Below are 15365 nucleotides of genomic sequence, written 5' to 3' on the forward strand. Positions count from 1 at the left end.
ACCAATACACTCAACACTTGGGAAGGAACACGCACATTACTGCCACAGTGGACCGTCAGATGGAAATGTTTTGGATGCAAGTGGGTTTTTAATAATGCATGCAGATTTGAAGAGTCATTCAGAGTTCAGCCCCAAGAGAGTGGGTCACTTTTTGTTCCTCTGTTGGAAGCAAACGCTTCGAGAGCTTTTTGAGGTAGCTCTTCTGCTGCAAGGAGCGTTCCCCAGAGTCTACATCTGTAATCAGTTACTACGAGGAGTCACCCTTAGGATACACTGTCACTGACATTAACACAGCAGATTCTGTGCACAGTACGACATGAATGAGATGAACAAATGGGTGAGTTTAAAGGGCAGGAGAGACAGACGTGCATAAATATATATGTGTGTGTGTGTACGCTACTGTTTTGGTGCCCATGCAGTGTGAAGGCAGGGGGCGGATGTGGATGATTGATGGTGGCCGTCTGAATGGAGAAATTCTCAAGCTCAGCTCCTGTAAACTGGTGAGAACTGATGCAATAACCTTAACCGTAGACACCAGGCCATCAATAACATTCACACTGAGGAGCCACAGCTTACAAATACAGATGGGGCCTGTCTGTTTGTGTGTGTAGTATGAACAATGTTAAAGTGCACGTGTGTGTAAGACAGGAAGACAAAAAGGAAAAGGGAAAAAAGTCAGACCAAAAACAAAAAAAACATAAATCACACAAATAACATCAGCAAGAAACACAAGACAGGTGTGGTAAATGACTTTACTCTTTTGGGGACAAAATGACCTGTGTGGATAAACTGCCGGTGTGAATGTCATTAATTGGTTACCCCCCTTTGGTCATGGTTGTCATGTCTGTCAGACGTTCTGTGCATCCATGATGCATGTGGTTTATAAGATCTTTTCAGGGCAGATATTTTGTCTTGTCTAGGCAGGTATGGTTAAAAAAAAAAAAAAAAAAAAGTCAACGATTGCTCAGATTCATTTATTGAGAAAGCTGTGCCAGAGGGCCAACATGCACGATGAAACACTGAAGCTTAATTAACAGTTTTTTTCTTTTTGCAATGTCAAGATACTGCTCTAAAAGATTTTAGATAACTCAAATGATAACAATCCCTTTCCATCTTCATTTTAGCCTTTTTTTCAGCTGGTCACTTTTAACAACTGGGATGATAACTTCAGTCTATAGCAGTGATTCCCAAACTTTTTTTGCTGCAGCCCCTTTTTGGAGATTAAACTATGCCACTCCATCCATCCATCTATCCATCCATCCATCCATCCTGTTCAGGGTCGCGGGTGGCTGGAGTCTATCCTAGCTGTCATTGGGCGAGAGGCAGGGTACACCCTGGACTGGTCGCCAGTCATTCGCAGGGCTGACACAGAGACAGACAACCATTTACGCACACACTCACACCTAGAGACAATTTAGAGTGACCAATTAACCTGCTGAGAATGTTTTTTGGACTGTTGGAGGAAGCCGGAGTGCCTGGAGAGAACCCACACATGTACAGGAAGAACATGCAAACTTCACACAGAAAAGCCCACCAGCCGAGGTGGGAATGGAACTGGTGACCTTCTTGCTGTGAGGCACCATGCCACTCACTTTCTCTAAATCATTTACACTTTCAGATGCGCTGTATTTGACAACATGCAAAAACCTTTTTTATTTGAAAAACTGTATCTTTTTTTCTTCATGTATCAATCTTTCAGAAGATTAAGGGAAAAGTGACTTTTATAGATTATCAAAAAGCTAAATGACACCATTTTTAGCAAACTTATCCAAGAAATTGTTTTTGCACTGGAACTTTTTTTCTGCCAGATTTACATTAACTGTGTGAGCAACTTAACTGAGAAAATTGTCACTTTCCGCAATAGCACTGTCTGACAGAATCAGTTTAAGATCATTTTGATTATAAACCAGTAATTTTTTACTTCTAATAAATTATTCCAGTTGTCACTCAACCTGCCCATCACTATATCTTTCAGGGCTTTATTAAAATTTCATCAGAATCACCAAAACTTTGTAATGATAATAAAATAAATTACATTCATGCTAACATGTGAAAATGTTCAGAGGCCTCCTCTCCTGCAGTTAGCTGTTACTTTGAAGAGGGAGGTGCACTCAGTAAACAAGAGTCTGATCGATTTTACCTTACAGTTGTTTTTTTTTGTTTGTTTGTTTTTTTTTTAAATCTTTTTGTGAATGACAGTCAGCTGTTAGCTGTGGTGCTAGCTGCTCTAGCAGAGAGAGCAGAATAGATACCATGACAAATGCAGCTAAACAAGTTAGCTGTAGAAGCTGCATTTGGCTGAATTTATTGGCCTATTTTCTCTTTTCGCTTTAACACTAAACCTAAAAATAGCCTTAAAAGGTATGTTACTCCATGCAGAAGAAATACAGAAAGACTGAGGCTTAAGCTATGTGTTCAAGGTCAGCTAGCTTATGTTTTTTCAGAAACAGGGTCTAATCCTCTGAAAAAAAAAAAAAAATTGCCTAGATTCATTAGCGTACATATTTTGTAACTCAAAAATTTGCAATTTTGTGACAGAGACAGCTTGAGATCCAACATAGTACAGCTTCAATACTTGAAGCAACTGGTGGTGACTGCTAGCAGGGCAGAATTTCTAGCGTTGCTCTCAATTCTTATCAGTGTATGTGATTTTAAAGAGGTTGCTTTGGTGTAAACATTGCTCTTACCCTTGAAACTAATCCAATAAGTTGTTTGTTTGACTCATCTGCTAACAGTTCAACCTAGCTTTTACTTCAGACACATTCTCTCTACTGTTGGTGCAAAAGCGTGAAAGAAAAACTCCATCTAAACTAAATAAAGGCTGAAGATTACCGTTACATCTGCTCCATGTACATTGCTCCGTTTTGCATGAAACCCAAAGCCTGACAGAACTGACACGCCTGGCTGCTAAGCCGTGATTGGACAATATCTGTTGGGGTGAGGTGTTAAGCTAACAGTCAGCCGTGATTCCAAGAACATTTTCTTTTTCACAGTACAGAGGTGAGGAAGTGATTATCCTATCTCAGAAGACCTGCAGACTCCATAACCAATGCTGTGTTATTTATCCCTCCTGCCCTTGATGCTGCAGGCAACTAAACCCCTCCAGCAGACCACCAACCACCCCCTCTTTTTACTGTTTCCCCACTCTTTCTGCACCTCTCTCCTTGGTTCATCTCTTTAATTCAATCACATCTCACTCCCAAGTTCATGCTAAATCGGTTAAGTATGTTTTTCAGAAGAAGTATTTTAACCTGTGTAGCTAATATCAGCTTATGTCTGAGAGGAATTCTTTTTAGAGTTAAATACTTTTCCATAAACATAAAATACAGGTTGTTGTATAATTCATTATGAGGTTGCACTCGTCAAACTGATATTGCAATATGCTTAGCAACACAGTATTGTAATTGTCTGCAAAAATGCAAATCAGGGAGAAGTCTTTTACCTTCTTGAGGATACCGGTGAGCCTCTCAGTCTCACAGTCAATGATAATCTGACCCTCCTTTCCCTTGTCCAAATCCTGGAACACTTTCAAGAAGGAGGCCTCCGTCATGGTCTCCACATTGACCGAAGTCACCAGCCAGTTCCTCTCTGCTGCTGTGTCCAGAACCTTCTGCAGCACTGACAGGCCTGGAGCAAAGAGAAGAGGAGGATAAAGCTCTGAGATTTAGGAGAACATTTCAGATAGTAGGAAAGAGAAATTACTAAGGCTAACTCTCTACAGGAGCATTTCCTGCAGAAAGTATGAGAATAAAGTGATGAATGAGTATTTGGTTTTCTACTGAGCAGTCTATAAGTGTATTTCATTACACTGACTGGGACATAAATTATGTGCATTTTAATCTTATAATATGAAGGGTAACCTCATGGAAAACAAACTGAAAGATCTTAAGAACAAAACAGAAGCTGTGCAGAAAACCAAACTGCTCTTGGTAAGTTTATCTATCAGAATCTCCCCTGTAGCTTCAGTGATAGAGAACAAGATGAAGAAAAGTCCATTAAGCACACCAACACATACAGGTGTGATTTCCAGATCGTACAGCGCCAGGGTGAATAATCACCTCTACACTAACAAATTATCAGCCCGTGCATCATCACAAACTGCACGGTCACAGCCAGCTTTACGTCCTCCAAGCTCCAATTACAGCAGCCGTTACTCAATTACGCTGTCACTGATATGCCACTGAGATACTTTAGCATCACAGGGAAAGAGGTAGTGCGGCCAATGAGCTCAGGGCTCATGCTAAGACAGGAAATAAAAGGCGATTAGAGAACACATTGATCTTGAGCTCAGATTTACAGTCTGACTCACTCTTGTACTCTTTTGGCTGCTGGCAGTGGACCAATCAGATTCCTCTCAAGCTGGCAGTCACAGTTGTTCCACAGAGTAAATAAAGTAATTTCACCCACAGCAGACTGGCAGCCATAACCAAAATGAATTATAGCAATTACAAAACCCAGAAATGTAAAGCAATACATGATGTAGCTTTGTTTGTTCCAAAAGGCTGGAAAACACAGTTAAAGCCACAGTGGGCATGTTGTGCTCTCGCGTATCCTCCTCCATGTTTGTTTGCTCATGTTCGTACAGGCTCTCGATGCACATTGAGCAAACGTTAAAATGGCTCATGCACGACAAGAGCAAAAGCCCTGTCAAAAAGAGAATGAGGGATGCAGTCACTGCCTCTGAAATATGATTGCTTGGCTTTATTACAATGCACACCAGCTGCTCTCCAGGCAATTCATGCTGCCATTTTGACACCAGGTCATTAAGAAACACAAAGATGGATGGGGTTTCACCTCTAAATATGACCACAATACTGAAAATGTAAATAAATTAGACTTTTAAAAAATGGCAAAGTACTACTGCAAGGAGATATATTGGAGCTTTTGTGCCGTCTCTTTCCAACGACTGCTGTTCATGAGTGAATAATTGAAGTCTTGGAGCAGTGAAACTGATGATCGACATGGGAACTTAGGAGGCAATTTATCATGGCCGTGAAATGCTGACCAAAGAGTGTGTAAAATCCTGCCATGCTGTGTGAAGCCAACATTTTTAGAGCTCCCCCTGGTGATGGAAGCAGTGAAAAGCCTGCCTCCTTCATAACAACAGATGGGACATGCAGGTCCAACTCAAAAATTAAAATAGATGCCCGGTAAAATTACTCAAACATGCTGTCATTGTAGATAACTCATGTGCAGGTTTAATAAAGTGGAAGAGGAATGGCAAGATAAAACATCAAACACTCACACGCAACTTACTGAACCTTGTATAGCAAAGCCTGTTCTCTTCCTCACCTGAGGGAACCTTTGACATTTTATTGGTTAAGTAAAATGTGTGTTTTAGTTAGTGGAAGGGGTGTAACACCACCCTTTAATCTATCAGTGCAATATGTCAGTGCCCAATGCGGTGGTACTTTCACACATTGGAAGGGGACGGAGGCACAGTGTCCATATTAATACACAGTCACTGGGTCTGACTTGAAAAATGGGCTGCAGTGTTTGAACAGCTGAGCTCTGTGTCAGTACAGGTTTCAGCACCATGGACAGCACCGTGGTGTGTGAAAAGAGGCTCTGTTCTGCTATTGCAGCTCACTTGTTTTTATCTCTATATACTTTTTCAGTCATCCTTTTAGTTTTCTTGTATCATTATGTGTTTGTTTGTTTATCCATTTGTTCACTATAAACATTATGCTCCAGCAAATGACCATACGGAGGAGACAAGCAACCATTAGTGCTTCAGTGTCATTAAATATTCATTGTTTAGACTTGCTTTGATAAACTTAATCAGTTTGAAAGTATCTTCAATGTTGCTTGACTAAATTCTGTTTATATCTTTCATCCACATCCTCTTTTTCCCTCTCTGCCCCTCTGTGTTCCCTCTGAATATCCTTCCCCCTCCAAATGTAGATAAGTGGCTGATGTGCCTCTATAAATCAGAGCTAGTCTGATGGGCAGACTCGTAGGACTGGCCAAGGTAAAAACAGGTCCTCCAAAGGCATCTAGGAAGAGAATTATATCATAATGGAATCTGGCTGTCATGAGCGTCCTCCTGGCTGGAGGCAATACACAGGGACCAGGGCAACCAGGCAATCAAGAGGAGAGAAATAACACTTTGGTGAAACCATTTCCACAATATTTGTTTATGATAGACTTAATGGGCTATCAAATTGTTATTTTTATTCGTGGGCTTTTTGAAAATAAAACATGAGACACACATTTGGTAGCCGATGCTGCACAGGTAAGACAGCAAGACAGATGATAATCGAAAGAGAAGAAAAATAAATAAATCCTGACAAGTTGGAAGGTGAGAAATCTTATTGATTTTTGTATGTCCCTGACCACATCAGTGAAGGGAAAGATATTTGAAAATATGAAATATTAATGCAATTCTTGCAAAGGATAAATAATAAAACAGAAATAAAATATTTTTAACTCTTTTTATAGGAGATTTGAACAGGTAACTGAAAAGATAACAGAAGAAAATGTTGGGAAAACATAAAGTTCACACACACATACACATACAAGACTAAATATGATTTTTCTTGAAGGCTTAAAATAACCCCGTAGGAAGGGTGACTACTTGGTTGTATCCAGGCAACAGAGGACTACTAATATGGTTTCCAATGGCTCCATCCCACTACTCAATCACACAAGGGTGACCCTGCACACAAACACAGTACGCAACAGTATGTGAGTGCATAATGAAGGAATCACAGAAGACAGAATAAATCAGCGCGGTGTATGTGAAGCTACGGCCATCATGCATCAATAGGGTTAGAGACCACTTCGAAATCTTTCCTGTCACTGCTTCACAGTTTACTCTGCAGAATGTCATGGTGGCATCTGTCTTTTAAAGCTGACTTAAGCTTGCTAACGACTCAGCCGAGACAAATACGTCAGCAGATAAAAGTCAGAAGAAGCCCTCAAACTGAAGATGTGCAAAATTAGCATTTTTAAAATGGGCACACTTATACAAAAAACACCCTTCATGCTCTAAAAGTTCCAACACCTGGGACAGATGGCAAGACATTATGTGAAGGTTTTAGCTGATTGGCTGGAGAGCAGAAGAAGGGGAGGGGGGTGACAGGTGTGAGCTGCATTATTTCTGTCTGCCTCTGCAGGAGGGTTGTAAGGAACTGAATGCTCCAGCACTTGTATGTTGTTTTTTTCTTTTCTTTTCTCCTTTTGGCATGCTACTTGACAAGGAAACTGTTTACTGCTGAGGACCACTCAATGAAAGGCTTCATCTTTTGTCCCATTGTGTTATTTATCTGCTTTTCAGAGCAGGTCAATGCAATATTTCTTTATCCACACTCAGTACAAAGACAGTGGGCTGAAAGAACTGCTTACTGAAGGCTGCTCGTTGCGTAACGGCTATGATGGATGTCACCATGGCAATATGAAGACAGCTAATGGCCGTTGCTTGAACAACTTTTTGTCTCATTCAAGCCTATTAGTGAAAATGCTTCTTCAAATGTTGTGATTTAAGGTTGGTGTGAACAATACATGTGGATGAAAAAAAAACTTGAGTTAAAGAAAGAGGTGTAAAACTCTGATGACATTTTTCTCTGGAAAACAAACACGTTAAGATCATCCTATGAAATGTGCACTGTCTAGTTGAATAAAGAGTGATTGGATTTCCTACCTGAGTCAGAGCTGTACATGTAGACAAACTTTTCCCATCTGTAGTGGTCGATCACTCCCACCAAAGCGTCCTGCAGCTCAGGCCTCAGCTGGATGACGAACTGGTTTGCCGTCTCGATGGGGAAAGATGGCGTGACGAAGCAGACATGCAGCGCTCCGCAGAAGGACATGAGCATGTTAACCGTCTTCCTGTCATATAGGCCAATGATGGCGTAGACACCTTTGGAGAACTGTGAACAAACTGCCAGAAGGCAAAAAAAAAAAAACAGAGAGGGGACATGGAGACGGTTAGTCTCTGGAGGAATTCAATTTTAAAATTCAAGCTGTGCATAAAAACTCAGAGTCAAGTAATCATTAGGGCTTATTAAAATCAAAAAACAAATAGCTTCTTCTCATTTGGGTGCTTTTTACTTTGGTGAACAATGAGACCATACAATGTAGAAAACAAACATATGAATATTCCAGTTTATTCTTTGCGGTGAGGCTTATTTATGCTTCCTTATGAATGAATTAAGATATGTAAGTCTTTTTCCACCACTTGCAAAACCAATCTTCCTTTTTTTGTTTTGCTGCTCTGGTGTGAGCTCTGTGTCTATCATCTTCAAGAAATCATGCAGAAATACAAAGGAAATAGATGCTAAGTACAAACTCTGTCCATGTCCGTCTGTGTATCAGACGCACAACGAGAACCTTGCATGTGTCATCTCATTGCATCACGCTTTATCAAAGTTGGCTTTTAGTCATTGTACTTCAGAAAGTGCTCTAAAGATTTCCTGAGGATTTAAATCAAGAATGACTTGTCAAAGTATTGATTTGACAGTCTGCTTCATTTTCCTGAAAGCCAAGATTTGCTGCTTTCCTTGTTTCACATTGAAGATTACAAATGTTCCACTCTGACTTTCAGTCAACAAAAGAAAGCTCTCCAAAGACATCCCTTCAGGCTCAATAATATCCAGCTGTAGCTTTATTGGAAAGACGAGTCATCATTGAATGTAGAATATTACCATTAATCAATGCTGATAATGGAGAAAGCCATTTGTGACAACCGGATATTGAAAAACATTGATCTGAACAAAGTTGGACTACGTTTAATTGAACTAAATTGAATTTTAGATGGCACTGTATTTTTCAAATCACAGTCACTTCATTCACTTTCATTTCCAGGCGTGCAGACAAAGGCTTCTCCTTAGATTTAGCAAAGAGGAAAAGCAAAGAGACAGAAAGAGAGTGCAAAGAAACATCTATCACTGGTCATCACACAGTGTTCAGAATCTTTGGTCCAAAGCAGCCCTCACAGCCGAGTTGTTTCAGCTTCTTTGTGACATGTTTATGCAAATCTGACCAGTTTGTCCATCTGTGTACCAGCAGAGTGTGTGTTTGCCTTCAGTGGGAGGTGGAGGAGGTGAAGGCAGATTAGAAGTAGAGAGGTTAATCAATGCATCCCCAGGGTTCCATTGACATTTTACAGGCAGCAGGAGGCAGTTTCCATCTCTCATTTGCTTTTCTCCCTCTGCATTTTTCTTTCTCCCATTGTCTGCACATCAATCTGACTCACTGCACCCCCCTAAAATTCTTAAATAGCTCATTTATGATCACAGCCTCTCTTTCTCCTCTCTTTGGAAGGTAAGTCCTCCTTGTAATTTTAACATGGCACGCTATCTTTGCACTCGCAGGTCTGGCCTGGGCTATTTTCCGCCACAGCAATGGGTGGGCCTTACTTATCGCAGTATTTACTAAACAGATTGAAGCCGCTGCCTGTCCCTGCGCAAGGGCCAGCTCGCTGCTAGGGGCTGAGGGAAAGACAGAGCGAGCATGGCCGGTACCCAAAACGCCTAACCTGTCACAGACCCGCACCCTCCAGGCAGGCACGTGTGTGTGTGTGTCTGCGTGTGTGTGTTCGTGTGTGTGTGACGGAGATGGAGGGTGAGAGAAATTCAGCGGTATCACATATTAATACATGTGCACACACATGAGCGCACACGCACATATGCAGTCTCTAGTGCTCCAAAAGCCTGGTGACTCACCCTACTTAAAGCTAGCCCTGAAATAGACATTTTGAGCCTCGCCACACTGACTCAGTAACAGAACTATCTTTCCTTCATGGTCTGCACACGCTCCCACTATTAAATCGACACTCGCTCTGCTATTGCTTTCCTCTAGCACACATTATGTTTCCCCTTACAATTTTCTAGGACCAATTTCAGCTGTGGCCTCCATGTTCCGCCTGGATAAAAGGTAATGAGAGCTTGTTTGACTTTTTGTGCAGTGTCCCATTACTCTGCCCTGTAGCAGGTAACCAGGTCTCACTGAATATGAGTCATTGCTCATACCTGCAGAAATGTCCATCTGAAAAAAGGAGAGAAAGAAAACAAAAAAACATGCAGCCATGTGGCACGGACCTCCTGCTCTGAGCTGGCAAGAGAAGCATGCCTTCCTCTGATTCGACAAGAGCATGACACAGAACATTAGTGTAACTCAGCGGTCTCTGCTCCTGTTCAGATAGCGGCATAAAGAGGAGCGACGTGTGAAGTGTGTGTGTTCGTGCGCTAGCGGCTTGTTAGCGCAGCTCCACATGTGTAACGACATCGGAGGCTGAGCCGAGAGACCTGGAGTGATCCCGAAGACCCCAGCAACACCTGTCCACCCTGGCACGCCGTGTCTCCTCGCCACAGTTACAGCTGCCACGGCGGCAGGACTGAGGTTGCCCCGGCAACGGTCTGTTTCTCTGGCAGGGATTAGTGTAGCTCAGAGCTGCTAAAGGACTTTGGGAAGATGAAGTGGGAATTGTGAGTGTTTGGACATTTTGTCATAATTAGGTCTCTCCTCAAGGAATTAGCAAATTTGCAAAACTGACTGGGCTTTGTCAAATCCTCAGATAGTTCCTGGAATAATGGGGCATGTGCAGAAAATTTCCACAGCATCACATTTTTATTTACACTCACACAAAGCGTAATCATTTCTAAAAGCTGACAAAAGCCTTCAGCACATGCATACAGATGATGCTGGAGAGCTCACTGGAACTGACCTTCTGACTTTGAATTTTCAGCCTTTTAAAACTTTCCCTGTGAATGAACAACCACAATCTGCATACGGATTTGTATTCGGTGTGGCCGAAGTGTTTTGGGCCGCAGGAAAAGAGCGAAAACTCCAATCCCGAAGGGGCAGATACTTGCACAACAGGAGGAGCTGTCAGGAAGAACTCATGCAGTTTCTGTCTTCCCTGTTCTCTGTTTCCCGTGCCCTGCAGCTGTTCCTCTGCTTAGCATGAGCCAAATATCAAATGACAGACGTGTCTGTGCCGGCTGCACAAAGAAGGCGTGTTTGTGACAGTTGTTCCTGCATCTGAAGTTGTTGAGGATGGTGGGGCTGCATCCTTTATAGTGTCTATGAATATTTAAGCCCTCCTGAGCATTTGGTTCCCTCTCTTTAAAATTAAGCCTGAGTTTGGTTATATTAACATTTTTATAATTAAACTATAAAGCTTACTGGTCCATTTGAGGTAATACTGTATTTAAAAAAAGAAAAGAAAAAAAACTCTTTGAAAAAGCTTCATTATTAGTCAGAGGCTTTTTCGAGGGACGTTTAAATTCAGAAGAGAAACAGGTTTTTTTAAATATGCAACGATTTTTTGGAGAAAAAGAAATCATCATTTTCTCCAGAGCAATGCGTTAATGCAAGTCATTTTCCCCAGATTTATTAGTAAAATGCACCAAAGGTTTCAAGGTGCCCTTGTGCATCTACCTGTTCCCAGCTGCTCCACTGGAGCTGCTCAAAACCTGGGAGTAAAACCGTGATATGAGAGCAGCTTCAAGCGTCCACATGGCTTGATAAGTCCAAAAAAAATCAATACAGAGGAATTGAAATGTACCGAATGCTTTCACATTTTTTTTTTTATTTTTTTTTTAGGGGGGTTGCTACCAGGGTTTTAAAGAATCACTATGAGGGAGGTTTCCTGAGAGTGCTGTCTCTGTAAACACTTGCACTCATAGGCTCATGGTTGTACTGTGACTGAATGCAAACTACAAACTGTGATACGGATGTTATTTACATTATATGCCTCCACAAACACAGCCCCATGAGCACACACACACGCACACACACACAGAAGGAGGAACACAGAGTTTCTACTATTCTCTTCCCCTGGGACTTGCATGCCATTATCCTGTGCAACATTAAGGTCAGCAGTACAGAGGGAATTTCACAGCAGCAGGAAGCCTGGTTCAGCTGGAGGGAGCGTGCTGATTGTAGGGTTCCTGTTCAGCCAACCATAAAGGTCCTTTTTTTTTTTTAATAGAGCCCCACTACTGAAGGCTGACATGCCGGGTGACTTCAGAAGAAGGTAATATTGCTCATCTTAACCTCTGATCAACTTAAACCACTCTTTTTGTTCTTGCTGTGGATGTAAAATATGTATATTTTCAAAAGGTAAAACGTCATGACTCGTTTTTCCACAGGGCCCCATGGAATAAAGACTGTGGGATGGCAGAGTAAGTCGCTAAATCCAATTCTCCACAGCAACATAACCCAGCCAGATTGATTCCCAGGGTCCAGCGCCACCTTCACGCTGTGACTCTCAATCCTGCGACATAACCAGGTTTATGTTGTCTATTCAATGACACCTCTGCATCACTAGACCACGGATCTCCAATTGATGCTTGTAGAGGTCACATCCTTTTTCAGTCAAAGCTGGTAAAAAGAAAATGATGTTACTATGATTTAGAGGGCTGGAAAAATAAAAACAAAACTGCCAGGTATTAAAGACTAGTACGGGTCGACTGATGATTGCCCTGGCCAATTATCAAGAGTCATGTCCAGCTTTTGACAGTTATCTGTATCAGTATTTCATTTTAAAATCAAATTCTTTCATTTAAGTGTGCTACTTTGGCTTCACTGCTGGTGTTTTTTCCCCCTAGGTTTAGATCTGTTTCCACTGATTGATCTGTTTTACCTAGCGCCCCAACAACAACTACTGCTACTTCTACTAAAGTGAAAAGTCTGAGCCCTCACACTTGCTCACACTTACATGAACTGTAAGAGGTGGTTGGTTTTAAAGATGAAAACTGGCTTTTACGAGCATCCAACATGATCATCTATAGTAATGAAGCAGCCTAGTTTTATAAATGACAGACCAAATTCTGGACGGCAATATCAGTGATCTGTCTCAAGAACTCCTAAAACTCTTTGTATCAGCCCCAGAGTGTACTAGGGATGGGAATCGAAAAAAAACGGTTCCTGTTGAGAATCGATAAGAAATGTTTCGATATCATTAGCCTTTGTGCCTAACGATTCCCTTATCAATTCTTTACATTGTGCCAGCGCCACCAGGCCTTACGTCGACTAGTCTGCTGCAGCTATCTAAGCTTAGCAGTTAAATAATGTTTCCCAAGAATACTCTGATTCAGGATTTTCAGCTTGAAGTTTTACTGAAAAACTGACTTCATAAAGAAATAAACATTACTCTATCTCAGGAGATTCATATTCAGTACATTTGAAATGGTATAAATCACCTTATTTACCAAAATAACAAAATAGTGCAAGCTTGATGCTAATGTATATGGGAAACTGCATTGATATGCTAGCAGTTAGCATACATCAGTATAACTTCAGCTTCAGAATAGAATTTCAACTTTAATCACAGAAACATATCACATCAACTCTTTGTAAAAAACACTTAGAATTTCAAATGTCAAAAGCTAACAGGCAATTGAAAGGCTCATGGCTGACTTCATAACTACGAAAAGCTTCCAAACAACTTAAACCATTGCTATAACCACTGTGAGACACTAGATGGCCTACTTGAATTATTGATATATTACAACACAGCACATCAACGTAACATTCTGTGCAATTTTTACCTCTTTCTGTATAATTATGCCCAGAAATATCCTGACTGAGGGACCAATTACATTTTATTCACTTACAGTATAAACTCAATTAAATGTTGTTGACAAATAAAACCTGTAAAGCTACTTTTTGTACCAAGAAGGAGAGAGAGCAAGTGTTGCAATTCCAGAGGTGGAGTTTTTCCAGATCTCTGTCCACTTTACGGAATATGCTTGTCTGTGTGTGTAAATGCACGCGCCTGTTTGTGTGTCTGTGAACACGTTGGGAACTTTGCAGTCGAGAAATAGCGCAAGGAGAAATGTGAACGTGGTGATGTGCAAATGATATTCTGTCATTTAAATTAGATAAATATCAAGGTTATTTAGTCTGTTAAATTAAAAAAAAACAAGGTACAGACCTGAGTTATGCGAGAGGTAACTCTGGATCACTTCTGCTGTGATCTGCTGTGATACATGGAAAATAAAATTTACCCGACTTGCCGGGGTGGCAGGCCGCCCCCCCCCCCTACAATGGTGGGGGTAACACAGAGCCCTGAAAAAGTAGAGCAGTCAACACCTTGTCAAAATGTGTGTTTGTGGTGATTTTACATCTATATACACACCGATTCAAAAAGAGCTTCAAACTAACACCTGATAAAGGCACCTGTTATATTTCCAAAGTGTGAAACACATTAGTTTTTCCTGGACTCAATTATAGCAGGTCAGAGGTGTCCCTGTTTGTTAGTAACACCAAAGCATCATGTCAGTAATTACTCTAGGCTCTGCCTTTGTGGGTAGCTGAAGTGATAACGCTGTTTGTAGACTTTGTAAAAGGCAGCTTTGTAAGTCCTCCAAGAAGAGCGTTTAATTTTTAAGAATAATTTTCATAAGAAATAAATTTAAACTTGCTGTGTGAAAATGTGACAGGACTCACAGGTGTCAAGACAGGGACTTTTCCTGGATCTTTGTTGCAGGTCATTCTCTATGTCTGCCCCTTGACTGCTCTCATCTGTTAACCAGCAGTTTTGAGATTCATCGATCTGCACCACCAACCCTTGACCTCACCTCGTTCTTTAAAAAACAGCCTCATGTATCAGAAAACAACAGCAGGTAGAGGAGAGGATTGCATTCTGCTGCCACTTAGTTCCCTCGCTTCCTTGAGGTGCTGTGTTGTCTTTCCTGTATTGAGTTGATGTTATCCAGTGAAAGATGAGAAGTATGACGGGAGCGGGAAGGTGGCTGTCCCATTAGGCAGTAATACACACCACATCTACAAGGGTGAAGGGTCACTCAATCAACCACAAAGCACTCAGAGGGGAGATAAACACATCTGACACCAGACACAGGAAGACACGCACAGTCATCCTCCACTCAGCCACCCATGGCTAATAACTGTCAGATGATGAGCGTTAAAAAAACAAAGAGAGCATGTTGTGGTCCCTCTGGTCTCATGCTTCTTCTGAGGAGCTAATCAGGTATGTTAATGGAAGGCGGGTGAAGAAGTCAGTATCAATACTCGCACATGGGGGCATGTACACAAGTTCAGAGTTGGCTAAAGAATGCCCTGTAACAACCGTTTCAATGAGAAAATATCTCACTGGTTTGGACATAGGAGTGTCTCACACACACAGCCTGTGCTTATGAAGAATCCCCCAGGTGCTGGGCGGGGGTGGCTTAAACTGCAAGGCCCCCAGCACAGCATGACTCACACAATGCAATCAATCCCCCACTATTCAGAGGAGAAGAGACCCTGGGGACCGAAAGCAGCACCTACGAGGATCTGCATGAATGTCTTTGGAAACGACTTGAGGAGGCGGGTTTTACTGAGGGAACAATTTTCTGTGGTATCTCCTGAAAAAAAAAAAAAAAAGACTCTGCAGATGATGATTCATTCAGTGATAA

At 41.5% G+C, this 15365-nt stretch overlaps 1 protein-coding gene across 1 annotated transcript in view; it reads right to left on the reverse strand.

Annotated features, from left to right (window-relative positions):
• The window catches only part of gria1a (glutamate receptor, ionotropic, AMPA 1a), a 92460-nt gene that overhangs the window by 60286 nt on the left and 16809 nt on the right, over nt 1-15365 (reverse strand). Inside the window, 2 exon segments of the mRNA XM_074673854.1 lie at nt 3443-3627; nt 7643-7882. Of these exon segments, the coding sequence (XP_074529955.1) occupies nt 3443-3627; nt 7643-7882 (425 nt within the window).

The sequence above is a fragment of the Halichoeres trimaculatus genome, unplaced genomic scaffold (genome assembly GCF_033239565.1).
Source record: "Halichoeres trimaculatus isolate MK-OKI-2021-1 unplaced genomic scaffold, fHalTri1.1 fHalTri1_scaffold_7, whole genome shotgun sequence".
NCBI lineage: Eukaryota > Metazoa > Chordata > Actinopteri > Labriformes > Labridae > Halichoeres > Halichoeres trimaculatus.